The sequence below is a fragment of the Terrapene carolina genome, unplaced genomic scaffold (genome assembly GCF_002925995.2).
Source record: "Terrapene carolina triunguis isolate 2854851 unplaced genomic scaffold, T_m_triunguis-2.0 Scaffold130, whole genome shotgun sequence".
Classification (NCBI taxonomy): Eukaryota; Metazoa; Chordata; order Testudines; family Emydidae; genus Terrapene; species Terrapene triunguis.
The window spans coordinates 23739247-23752640 of record NW_020664481.1 but is presented as its reverse complement, the minus strand read 5'-3'; the positions used below and the strand labels follow the sequence as shown (position 1 = coordinate 23752640).

Below are 13394 nucleotides of genomic sequence, written 5' to 3'. Positions count from 1 at the left end.
CTGGGAGCCAGGACTCCTGGGTTCTGAGTGGGGTTTAGGAGGAGCTGGGGGGCTGTGAGCAGAGGGCTGCAGCGCTTATCATTTACACAAAGCAGCTTCCCCATATCCCCCCCCCCCCCATGTGGCCCCTTGGATCCGCCCCTGGCTGCTCCCCTCCTGTGAGTGCGCAGGGTGGGGTTTGCAGCGGTGCCAGCGAGCTGCTGTCAGGGGTGATGCAGCCTGTGGGGGAGGGAATACCCCCGGCTCCAGCATGAAGACGGTGTGAAAGATGTGTGAGCAGGCAGCGCGCTACTGCAGGGAGAGCGTCCACAAGATCCTCCACAAGCAGCAGCCGCAGATCAGGGGGCTGGACGGGCTGCTCCGCTGGATAGTCACCAAGATGAGCGACAAGAGCATCCTCTCGGACAGGGAGCTCCTGCAGGGGGGGCAGGCGGCCGCCGGCCAGGAATGCTTCCCCCCGGGGCCGCGGAAAGGCACCTCCGTGATCCTGGATGTGAGTTCGGAGCCCCGGCCCGGGGGGCTCGGGCCGCGCCGGGGGACGGGGCTGGGGGAGCAGGGCTGCGGGAGCGGCGTGTGCGACTCTCTCCCGGCCCCCGGACTTTAAACGGGAGCCTGGACTGGTGCAAAGCGCCGCAAAAGTGAGGGCGCCGCGAGTCGCACCCGCACCCCCCTTTGCATGCGCCCGCTCCCCGTCTCTGGCGCTGCATCAGGCCGTGCCCCCCGCGCCCCCGAGCCGGCCGGGCGGGCGGGACGCCCCCGGGTAGCAGCGGGGTCGGGAGGCGCTGGCTCTGTCCCTGCATCCTAACGCAGCGGCACTTCAGCTGGGACGGGAGCGGCCCCCAGTCCGGGCCGCTTTCCGCCCCCAGGAGAGTTCAGGTGGAAAAGGCGCGCCCGCTGCGGGGCGAGGCGGGCAGGTCTTGCCTCGCAGGGGAGCTGCATGTCCAAGGGGAGCGCACTGGTCCCTAGAAGCGGCCGTGTGAGTTCTTTGGGTAGCAGGGACCCGGGTCTCAAGGGCCGCTCCTGAGAGCTCCAGTTCCTGCTGTCCGTTTCATGTCAGGAGTTGGCGCTGAGCCGCTTCTCTGGGCCATTGGCAGCACCGAAAGGGAGAAGCTGAAACTCCCCTGGGCACTGGGTCAATAAGAGTATTCGGTGCCCAAGCCGGCACAGGTTCATGTGAAAGAACCTCCTAATGCTCCGTTATGTGGTAGCGGTGTCCCTCCCTCCCCCCAATCTTCTGTTGCTGGTACAATCGCTGCTTTTCCTCTTAAATGCACATGCTACTGTCTTCTGAACTTGAAAAGTATCTGGGGTGTTTGGGTGGATCAATATTGCCGGGAGAGATGAGAGCCAGAAAGGGCGAAATCTATATGGACCATCCATTTAGATGAATATTTTAAGGCAAACATCTGCTCTGCAGTTTGAGATTAGATTAAATGGGCTTGTTTGCATTTCAAACCCCACTGTTTTCTAGATACATTTTATCAATGCAGTTGGCTAGGTTTCAGTCAATAGAAAGCAAATGGCACTTTAACAACACTGAAACTTAAGAATAGTTAGTGTTCCTAAGCCTGACTTGGCATGCTGAGTTAGTGGTCTAATGCAATTCCACTTTGATTATGGGAAATGGGATATCTCTTATTGTATTTAATTTACAAGTGAATGATAGGTATTCTGTGATGATTGCTCAATAGCTAGTAACATTCAATATGTACTTGGGTTAAATAAAAAATAAAACACAGTATATGGTGTTATTTCTGGCACATTTCCTAAGGTGAAAGTGTAAAGCAGTGGTTCTCAACCAGGGTGCACGTACCCCTGGGGATACACAGAGGTTTTCCAGGGGGTACATCAACTCATCTAGATATTTGTCTAGTTTTACAACAGGCTACATAAAAAGCACCAGTGAAGTCAGTACAAACTAAATTTTCATATAATGATTGGTTTATACTGTACTATATACTATACACTGAAATGTAAGTACAATACTTATATTCCAATTGATTTATTTTATAATTATATGGTACAAATGAGAAATATTGAAAAATTGCTTGATAGTGTGCTGTGGCACTTTTTTGTATGTTTGTCAGATTTTGTAAGCAAGTAGTTTTGAAGTGAGGTGAAACTTGGGGGTACGCAAGACAAATCAGACTCCTGAAAGGGGTACAGTAGTCTGGAAAGGCTGAGAGCCAGTGCTGTAAAGTGGACATTTTTTGAATGTTAAGCCTCAAATGAGCTTGATCATTTGGCATTTAAGGTACATTAAACTGGATGTTTCAATCTTAATGAAATCTGTATTTGAGACACTTAATTTAAAGCGTGAAAGAAAAGTGTGGGGCATATTAATATAATTAAACCCTTTACAAGAGTAAGAGATACATAAAATGAGTTCATTCCAACCTTTGAGGTAGATTTCTTCTCTCAACTATGCAAGAAATTAGTTTAGCATATTTAAAATTCTTACAAAATTAACCACAAGTAAAAAAAAAATTGTCCCAGAATAAAATAACTATGAATTCATTGATCTCGGAAGGCTCTGGCATGTGAATTTCAGCCAAGAGATATAATTTCACTGGGTAACTAACTAAATAACTTGGGGGGAACATAGCCAGCCTGTACCATACATGAGAGAGACTGTGTGTGTCAGGCATGACTGCTGGATTGCTTTGTAAAATGAAGGTGATTAAACAGAATACCTTTTGCTGTGTTCTTTTCTTGAGATGCTAGGACATGCTCTCATTATGTGTGGCATGCTTGTTAAACATAATTGGGCTTTGTCAAATTTTCTTCTCTGCTATTATGATTACAATAGTCTCCGTTTTTAATCATAAAAGTCTAGTGAGAAAACGTCGGTAATTTAACAATTTTTACATCTGATATTTACCCATAGTCCTATTTTGTTAGCTTGGACCTGTACAAATTTTGCAACTTTTCTTGATAGTATCTTCGCCAAAAATATAGAACCCTCTGAAGAGTAGTGAACAGAATCCCCAAGGACAGCTATGTAATAGCTTGCACTGAGCTGTCTTTAGGGCATGCAAGTGATTTGTAACTTTTATGTCAATATTGTTAGGGACTGTGTGTTTAATACTTTATCATATTTACAGTTGGCTGTTTTAGTAAATTCTTTGCATTTAGATGGAATTAAATGAGAACAGAGTTGGGGGGAAGAAACAAACCCTAGCACAGGAAGAAAATATAGTGCAAACAGTTATAATTACATATTCGCTCAGACAGTGGCATCTAATAATTAAAAACGTACATCAGTTTTGCAGCCTTCCATCTTTAAGAAAACAAAACCAAAAAAGTGTAGCCATCATAAAAATTAGCTACTGATGGCACTAGCTGGAGTCCGTTAATATCCCTAAGTCCAAACCAGCATTATTTCTTCTATACTAGTCCTTAGATTTCCTGACAAATCTTGTTGAATCATGCTGTAATCTATGGTAAGCATTGGCACCTGCTAAAGACCCCAAAACTCATTTCATTTGTGATCTAAGCCAAATTCTGGGCTCAGACCGAAAGAGATGATGGGTTTGTGAATTAACTAGTTCTGCCAAATTGAACTGCTTCAGATTGTCTTTGGCCCAACTAATACAATTGAATGTTGCTCCCAATCTAAATATTTTGGTGGGAAGAGACATGGTACTGTTTAGAAATAATTGATGCATAATGGAGACATTGAAAGAACCTAAGTAACTAATGTGTTTTTGTGGATCTGACTTTTTTTTTTTCCCCTCCACCTACTGAAGGTTTAATCAAAGATGGTTGGAACCTGTGTTGCCAACATAGATGATACAGTTGCGCAAACAACAATATTTTGGCCTGACAAGATGCTCAATAGGTGGAAGATATTGTTATAGTTAAAAACAGTCATATTAATGTTAAGCTCCATTCAACATGCCAGATTTTTTTTTTGAAAATGGGAAAAGGAGAGATTGATATGAGAAAATGTGAAGTATAAACTTGTAAAATTATGTAACCACGGGGAAACGAAACAAACTATAATGCACAGCACATTCATCTGTATCTGAATCATTCCTTTGCTTTCCGGTTAGATTGTTAAAGATCTTTTTTTGCATGATCTCTTATTGGTTGACAGTAGAATTGAGTGAATGCTGCAAAAATAATTTGAAAATGTTGTGGTTCTTTAAAAGTTTGCTTTACCTTCATTATTTATAACTACAGCAGGAGCATCAACTGAGATTGTGACTCCGCTGTCTTAGGCTCTTTAGAAACACCTGCTGAGACAGTTACCGCTCCAAAGAGCTTACAATCTAGATATGATAGACAAAGGGTGGGAGAAAGGAAGTATTATCCCCATTTTACAGATCTGGAACTTAAGGCACAATGAAAGACTTGTCCAAAAAGTCTGTGGCAGAGCTGGGAATGCAAGTTAGGGCTCCACAGTCCTTTTCCAATGCTCTAATCACAAGATCATCCTTCCTCTCAGCAGTTCATGGGCAGACATGCCAAACCCGTGAAAAAAACGCAGAAATTGGACTTGTTTTTGGCTTATGAGTTGCTTGTTGGCTAGTTTTTGACTTGCAGCTTGTTGCTTTATTTTTTTTTTTTTTTGATTGGCTCCCAGCAAGCAGGGGCAAGGGGGAGAGAGAGTCAGGGGTGCACAGTGGGCCCACCCCAGTCCCAGACTGCACTCTGGGGGGGATTTAGTCACCTAGAGTGTTGAGGTTCTCAGGGATTGGCTTGTTTTGGCCTTGTTTTGAAATGGGATTAGCTTGATTTTAGGCTTATTGTGAAAGTCGGGGGGCTTATTTACTGTGTGAAAGTTGCCAAATGTGTTCATGGGCCCTTTACGTCGTTGCTTTCCATGAACTTTTACTCTTAAGAATATTGGCTAAAAGCAAATTTAAGGTCACACTCTCAAATTCTCAAGGAAGAAACTTATTCTCTTTCCAGGAGCATTAGCACCAGAAACCTGAATGAGTTCCATTAATCCATTCAGGGAATAAAATATACCATGTGACTTATTTGACTAGTCACAACTAAGCAGTTTGAATTCTGGAGAGAAAGCTGTAGAATAAATGATCTGTGAAAAATTTAATCAAATATATTTGAATAGCAAATCCAAGCAAATCACAACCTGTTCACAGGCAGCTTAACACTCAGAAGAAGGTTAAATTTGTTTAAATTGTTGGTTATGAATTAGTCACTCAGCTCAAATGCCTGTTCTGAAATTTACAGATTATCCATGTTACTTATTTCCATTCTCTTTATTCTTTCTCCTGCTCTAAATTTCCTTTGACTCATGCATCCCTGATACCTTTTCTTCAAGTTCAGAACAACTATCTAGGCATTTAAGAAAGAGGTACTGTACAGACAGCAGGATCAAAAATGCATGTGCAAAATACCTACCACACAGCATGGTGTTGGAATTTTAGATTTTTCTGCATGACTTTTTGAATGAATCTACACATTTAACTTTTTACTGTACACAATCACTGGACACTGACATAAGAAAACCCCCTGCCTAGAATACGATAAACTATATAATACCAATTTGGAAGCTGATATGATTTGTTGACCTTAGTGGAAGATTCCTACATAGCTATCCTTGTTAACTGGTTTGTTACCTACTAATGGCCTCTTTGCTGTGCCAGAGTGACAGGAGTTCTGTAAAGACAACGGGGTAGATAGGGAATGGGACACTTGGGGATTGGTAAGTAACAGACAATAATCCTTTGGTGTGATTAATGAAAAACATTGATGGGTTATTAAGAAAGTGCTTGTCCAGAATAGTGGCTCTTCGTGGGACCTTGAGGGTCAAGGAAGGATAAAATGGAGAAGGTAGAATGGGTGAGATCTCATGGTCTCCATCAGGGGCAAGAGAAACATCATTTAAGGATAGAAACTAGTTTGAGTCTAAATTTTCCTTGCAATATTTTTCTGTGTCTTGCACCGGTCTGCAAACAGGCTCATGTACATTCTTTTGGGTGAGTAAAATAGATGATCAGTAGTGTTTAAAGGTGCAGTTTAAGATTCTGGTATTCCAGGTGTTAAAATATAACACGTAAAATTGCAGACTCGCTTTTCTGAACCCTATTAATAAATGAATGGAGACTATCTTTAAACACTGGGCACTTCCCAGCATAAATGGGGCTTTAACATAGTGATTGATAGGTGCTAGGAAAGAGCAATGGTAGGTTATGCTGTGCTGATTTCTTGCACCAAGATACATGGAAAGCATCATTCAGCATTTAAAGCTAATTTGCTGCCATATCAGCAAAATCAGCCTAATGTGCTAGGATCAGACAGGGGTCTGTATCTAAATAGTCGTCATCAGCATGGATCTCAATGCATTCCCACATCTTGAAACTCAGCTATGTAACATTGCACCCGTTTGCACGCTGGTGCATTACAGCAGCATGCAGCATACCTGGAGTTGTTAATTTTGTATAATGTGACATAGTTACAGCCCATAATACTCAGTGATCTCTGAGCAGTCTGATTGGGGAGCACTCCTCGTTAACAGACACCAATTTGCACACAGCTTTCCTGCCCTATGGATCAATTATTTATAACATTTGACCACGTAGTTTATTAAAATGGTCGTCTTGATTCCCAGCTGGGGTGGTAACTAAATTAAGACTGTACTGTAGCATTCATGCTGGCTATCAGTAGTTAATCCAGTACTGCTAGACCCCAAGCATTCAAAAATCATGAATCAAGCCAACCAAATTAATGAGACTTCCTTAAAGATCATGAGATTTTAAAAATAATGTATGTTGAGTTATTTTGATTTGCCTTCTGGGTTATTTAGAGATGAGGACTAAAATGTTTTATCTGGAATTCTCATATAATCCGGCACTGGGGTGTGTTTTAAAAAAACCCCAAGCCCCACAAACACCAAATATTGTGAGACTATTAATAAAATTGCAAGAGTGGTAACACCATTAAACTGTAAAGACCAAGGGAAATAGAGCAAAGGAACTGTACCAAATCATATAATTTGTATGTGTGTATATACAAAGTAAAATGTAAATTTCAAGAAACCCTGCGCATGAGAGCAGTAGATGTATCTAGAGAGAACCATTTATAACTCCATCTGGTCAGCACGCAGACACCTATTTGCAGACCATTGCTATCGATCACGTCCTGCTGCCCCGCTTTTTAATTAAAAGCACAAGAGTAGTGGCTGAAATTAACACCGAAACAAAGCTATCTGTGAATAAATCGTATTAATAGCATAGCTTAATTCATAGATAGCAGCAACAAAAGATAATCAATATTAAACTGTAGGCAGGTGAGTCCCGTGTGGTTTAAATACACGGGGTCAGAGTTTTATAAGCGCCCGTCTCCCACTTGGCATCCCATTAAGTGTCCATCTTTCGAAAGGGCTCAGCCGGGTTTCAGAAAAGCTCAGCATTCAATATGCTGAGCCCATTCGAAAATCTGGCCCATGAGGCACATAGACTAGTGGAACACTTTCCTCTCTGTTCTCTACCACTTCTGATTAGGGCTTGTTGCGCTTCATTCTCCGTCCATATTTCTCAGCTCTTTAATAATCTGCTCTGTGGCCAAATTCTACCCTAGATGACGCCTCCACAACTCCTTTTATTGACTTAAATGAGGCTGCATGGATGTAACTTCGGGAAGAATTTGGCCTGTGTCTAGCAGTGACTTCCCAAATGTAGAACAAAGAACCAACATTTTTTGTGATTCTCTCTCCCTTAGTCTCTATTCTAGCTAGTAAAAGAATCACATTTCCAATATTTTCTTCTTACTCCCCTTATTCTGTTCCCCTCTCCTGTTTTTAATATATTCATTCTTTCTCTCTTCCTCTCCCTTTCACCCCTGTAACTCTGCTCATTTCTCTCTCAGGATGAAAAAATGGAAGACTGGAAACGACCCTTCTCCTCAATCTTCATTTATAAAATCCCAAAGCTTTCCCAATCTTCTCCTCAATCTTCATTTATAAAATCCCAAAGTATCTCAGAACGCCCTGACCTCTAGAGTGTTAATATGACTCTGGTGGGGAGCAGAGGTTAGCTAAAGATTGGGCACAATATACATATTTAAGTATTGCTCAACTGCAGGGTCAGTCATGTGCCCTGTAGAAATGAGTTGTTGATCTCTGGCTAGTTCCTGGTTTACACCTTCCTGCATCACGTTTGTCTTGGCTTTCTGGTTGGCTTTCTTGGCAGAGGCCAAGAACTAAAGGGACCTAGCGATCCCCCAAGGTCAGAGTAGAAGTTCCAGGCTGGAACACTGTATTGTATGTGTATTGGGATGCAGGCAGGAGAGAGAGCTCGCACTGAAGTCTGTACCGCATCTGTTCTGTGCAATAATAAAAGGCCATCAGACCTTTCACTAGCACTAAAATATTAAAGTAGAAATAAGAGTGCTCCACAGAACAATACAGAGGTTTGACTCCTCTGTATCCTATCTGAAATTCACTAAGGCTTCCAAAGCATGATCTAGCCACATGTGGTGAGAGCTCCCTTTGAAAATCAATAGGAAGGGTGAAGTATAAATGATCCCTTTCTCCAGCACATCACCTGCTTTGGTAAAATATTGCCATGGCAAGCTAACATTTTACACCTGCAAGTCAGTGAAGTTTGGAGCCGAAGTAGAGATGCTCTATGGGAATATTACATCCAACAAATCTTTGTGTGGAAATGGCCTCTTGAAACCTGCACTCCTGTCCAGCTGTTATGAAATTGTGCCTTTCGAAGTATTACTTAGATCCTTGCTGATGGCATAGGTTGCCTCCTTTCCCCACACACACCCACCTCTCCTCAGAAAGAAAAGAGGAGGATAGCATCCTGTGTAGTCCAGCTATTAACATCCCTTTGGCAGATGCTCGTTCCTTTGATTTAGCTGTGCCACGTTAGCACCATAACTCTCTCCACTAATAGCTCTTCTTGATGCTTATCCTGTAAGATGCACACCCACTCAATACTTCAACAAGTCTGAAGGAGACAGAGTTCATAGGTACTTACATTGCTAAGAAGACAACCAGAACTGATTGCAGTGGGGGCAAGAAAGATCTTTTAAAGACCATGGTGGGTGGAAAGTGTCTGTAACTGTATTAATGTAGAAAAACAAATGAGTGAATGCAAAAGAGCGTAAGAGTTCCTTTGAGAAGTGAGCAATTGATTGAAGAGACTAGAGGCCAGATTCCTGACCCTACTAAACCTCTTTGTGCTACTCTGGCTTAATTGGCTTTCTGAAGGTACCCCTGGCATGGGGCTCATAGCAGCATGGCTGTCCTCGGCTGCCAGAAGCCATCAACATCCCAATGGAACTTAGAGCAGCCCTGAGCCTGCCTTCAGTTGCACCAAAGGCCAAAATTGCCTGTGGCTGGCTCCAAATCATGGTGTACCATCCACCTTTTGAGGTCTCCCCTGAGTCCAGCAGTGATCACCTACATATGAAGGTCTCATCACCTATCTCTGAAATGTAGCTACTGCCCACCTCTTGTAGCCTTAAAATTCCACCTTTCCTTCAAAGGATGTCCTGCCCTAGTGCATGAATTCCATTGATTAGCAGTGAGTTCCTGTAGAAAACACACTTCCATCCTGCGGGAAAGGTGTCTATTTTATGCTCCAGGGTTGTCTCATACCCAGGTGAAACTGCAAGAGGAATATAAGTAAGCAGGGAATAAATACTGAAATAAGAACTTGGCCAGGACACCTTGGTTTGCAACCCACAGTCTTGTGAAAAGTAGGATCTTCAATAGGATAAGATCTGCAATGACTTAGGGTCTGTCTGCACTGCGGCTGGAAGCGTGCTTCCCCATGCAAGTAGACAGACGTGGTACCTCTGCTGGAGCTAGCACGCGGCAAATAGCAGTGTAGTCAGAAGTGGTGGCTGAGGCTAGCAGCCTGAGTACATACCTAGGGAGTCCTTTGTACTCGGGTGGCTAGCCTGAAGCGCCACCCATGCTACACGGGACTGCACCGCTTTTAGTGCGCTAGCTCTGCTTGAGCTAGTGTCTGTCTACTTGCATGGGGAAGCACGCTCCCAGCTGCAGTGTAGATGTTCCCTTAGTAGTTTGATCTGGAAAACAGCATCTTCACAGACCAGAGCCCCTATCGCCTGGTGGGACAATACTTCAGCACTCGGAGGAAATGAGAGCTGATGATGGTGACATAGCCCAAAGCGGTGTGGCTGCAGGGACTTAGATTGTGTTACTGTTTTATATTAGTAATGGAAGGCGCATCATCCCACCCCTGCAGTCATGAGATGGGCATTTACTAACAGTGGTCAGGGTGGGGGAGCAAAGGGAAGATTTACTTTGACACACCTGATGCAAGAACAGAAACCTCATGGAGCCAGTCTCCATGGATCTGATGGGGAGTCAGGACTCATTTTGTAGGAGAGCCTGGGAAAGGCCTTGTCTGTATTCCTAAATTCCTCTACACACATGATACTACAACTATTGAGCAGACTTTTTTATGTAACGGAACATTTTTATTTTCCTTTGCCCTCTCCCCTAGAGTCTCCTCCTTCAGCAGGCTTCGTCACACCTTGCTTATCCTTCTATTAGCAGCACAGGAAATGAAAACTGCTGTTGAATCGTGTTTTTTTTAAACCCATCATATTAACCTGCTGCAGGAATAATAATAAACCCTACATGAAGTAGAACAATTCTTTGACTTAAGGAAGTGATTGTGGGAAATGAGTGAAATTGCCAAGAAAACCACAATTAAACAGCCTCGAGAGTTGCAGATTTGCATCCAAGAGCTTTGAGGACATCCTAGGCAGCATTGAACATTTAGATTATAAAACCTGATTTTTCAAGGTTTTAGTATTGTAGCTGTTTTAAACTGCTTAGGGGTGAATTAAATGAGTGTTTTCAAAAAAAGCTGTCATCCCAAACATTGTTTTAAGCAGCAACGTCACCTATTTTAACAACGACAACAAAAACATTTCATTTCTGTTTCACCTGTGATTTTTTTTGTCAGTCTTTACTTTAAAGGCTAATTTTATTACAAAATAGCTTTTGTTCTCAGTTAATTGCTAAAATGGACTAGTGCCCCATTAGTATCTTGCAAACAATTGGCTGGCCATGTTTATTTCTTGTGTTACTCCACTGAAGTCAGTGAGTTTACATAATGGATTAACTTGGCCGACATTTTGAAAAGCTTGTGTGTCTAATACATTTAGAAACGCGGATGAGAAGCGTGCACTGGAGGTGGTAAGGACAGTATTTTTGGTTCAGGGATAATCTGCTGTTTACTTCTTGAAAATGGTAGGTGAGCCTGACAATCAGAGAATCGGAGGTGATGGGATGGAAAGGACATTCTTAGTCATCTGAGTCCATGCCTAAGTAGTAGTGCAAGATTGTGTGCTGTGCAGAGCTCCCAGTGGTCACACGTCTCCTCAGCCAGTGGGGTGAAGCTAATGGGGGTTGCGTGTATGGTATTAAGGGCAGAATTTATCCATTAATATTTAATCTCCTCTAGTCTTTGTGACCTCCAATGCAGTTGTCTTGACTAAGTCTAAGTGACTTCACTGGCAAATTAAAATGGCACAAACAATGTCACTGCAAATCCAGAGAGATCCCACTTTGGGGTGGATGCAGTTCTGCATTTTGCAGGAACGGACACGGAGGGAAAGGAGTCAGACTTTTCCCGCTTCATAATATTTCTGGTTTGGTTAGAGTTCAAAATGCTGCTGTGACTGACGTTCAAACTTTTGGTAGTGTGGGAGCTTTGTGTAAAGGGGTTAGAGCGGAGTCTTCTGATCTGTGTCTTCCAGACTATGATTAGCAAGGGCAGCAGGGCTCAAATACCACCTATAAAAAGCTGGTCAGAGTTCCTCCTTACATTTTGTGTTTCAACCCTGCAGTTCTGCATGGAATCGAAGGAAGCACCCCGCCCAGCCATACTCCTTGTCTCTTCCCAGGGCTGCATTAAGGCAATCTGGGGCCCTACACACACCATGAGACAGACTCTGTTTTGGCTCCACCTCTGCCTCCTTGCCCTGGCCCATGGTTTTGGTGGTGGGGTCCTCCTCCCATCCCAGACTGGGACAATTGCATATGGGCCCCTTCTCTCCTGAGGCTTGGCAGCAGGGCTCCTCTTCCTTTGGGAGCTGCAGAAGTGGCAGCCACGGTACCCTCTTCCCCCCAGAGAAGCAGAGGTGGCAGCAGGGCCCCCACAGAGCTTACCCCAGCAGCTGCAGCATATCTCCTTGAATGGTGCTTCTCTCCTGTCACACACACGCTGTTGGAGTGGTGTCAAGGCATCCAAAGCAGTGCATCTTGGAGTGAATACCCCTGTAGTGGTTCTGCAGCAGGATTCCTCCTCCTCCGGGTCGGTGGGCTGCCAGTCAACCTCACTACGTCTTTGGGCATCGCCTGTCACTGCCTGGGGAAGACGATATCTGTTATCAGCCCTCTCCCGCTGGGCTGCAAGGACTCTGCCCTCCGTCACATCCTGTCCTTCCACCGGCAGGTCCAAATCCAACGGCTGGCAGCGGCGCGTGACGGGGTGGTACTAGAGGGGTCCTTTTCTGTGCCCTACCAGGGAGCTCTCTACTGGGTGCAGCAGAGAGTATTTCACAGGCCTTTATGTAAGCAGGATTCTTGGCAGCACAGCTGAGTAATCATTGTTACTTGTGTCTTCATCAGGGTCTTGGTGTGCATTCCAGATGTTCATACGTTGACTTTCTTGCTGTCTCTGTTTACCAAGCATTTTATCTTTAATTACAGTCTCTCTTGGAATTCCGGTTGGTTTCTATTTTTGTGTGGATTTTTGAGGGTCCAGTTAAATTGATATAGTAAGTCTTGCTTGCCAGTAACGATGGCGGCACAGCTTGACGCTGCTGAATAAATACATTCTAGTTGTATCATGGGTAGTGTCTTCCCCAGCTTCTCCTGATTCTGATGAGAAGTAAGTCATCAACATGATGTGCTCGCCCACCAGCAAAAACTCCATATAGAAGAAACTCTTGCAGGTTTAAGGACTGAGAAGTTCCTTAGTCTGTTATGTTACTCCCAACTTTATTAATGGCTTTGGTTGTCGACTCTTGATCTCTGTTTAGTGAAAGGAGACCCTCAGTGTTCGTATGTTTTTTCCATTGGCCCTAATAGGAATCTCACACATTGACCAAGGAGGAATTAGAGCCTTTTAAAGAATTAACAGTCTCTGCTCTAGTGACAAATTGCAAAACATAAAAACAAAAAGGAGGAAAGTTAATACATGCCCATGATCTGGATCCTAGAAATTCTGGTGTTTGCCAGTTTCTAGCAGGGCTATCCAACTCTGCCAGTGTATGTTAGTGCATCATTTTTTCTAGAACTTTGCCACATGAGTGGCATCTTAAGATATTATCCATAATTCAGCATCCCCCACCCTTTTTTTAGTTAACTCCTGAGCTAGGTCACGTTTTGTGTTTAATCTGTCCTTGGCCATACTACTACTGTA

The 13394-nt window shown here is 43.6% G+C and overlaps 1 protein-coding gene across 2 annotated transcripts in view; it reads left to right on the top strand.

The window, feature by feature from the left end:
* The first annotated feature begins 268 nt into the window (after positions 1 to 268).
* NECAB2 (N-terminal EF-hand calcium binding protein 2) overlaps positions 269 to 13394 on the top strand; it is a 310418-nt gene continuing 297292 nt past the window's right edge. For both annotated transcript variants that reach the window (XM_026652793.2, XM_026652792.2), the window contains exon 1: positions 269 to 493. In XM_026652793.2, coding sequence (XP_026508578.1) covers positions 269 to 493 — 225 coding nt within the window. The remainder of the gene's footprint in view (positions 494 to 13394) is intronic.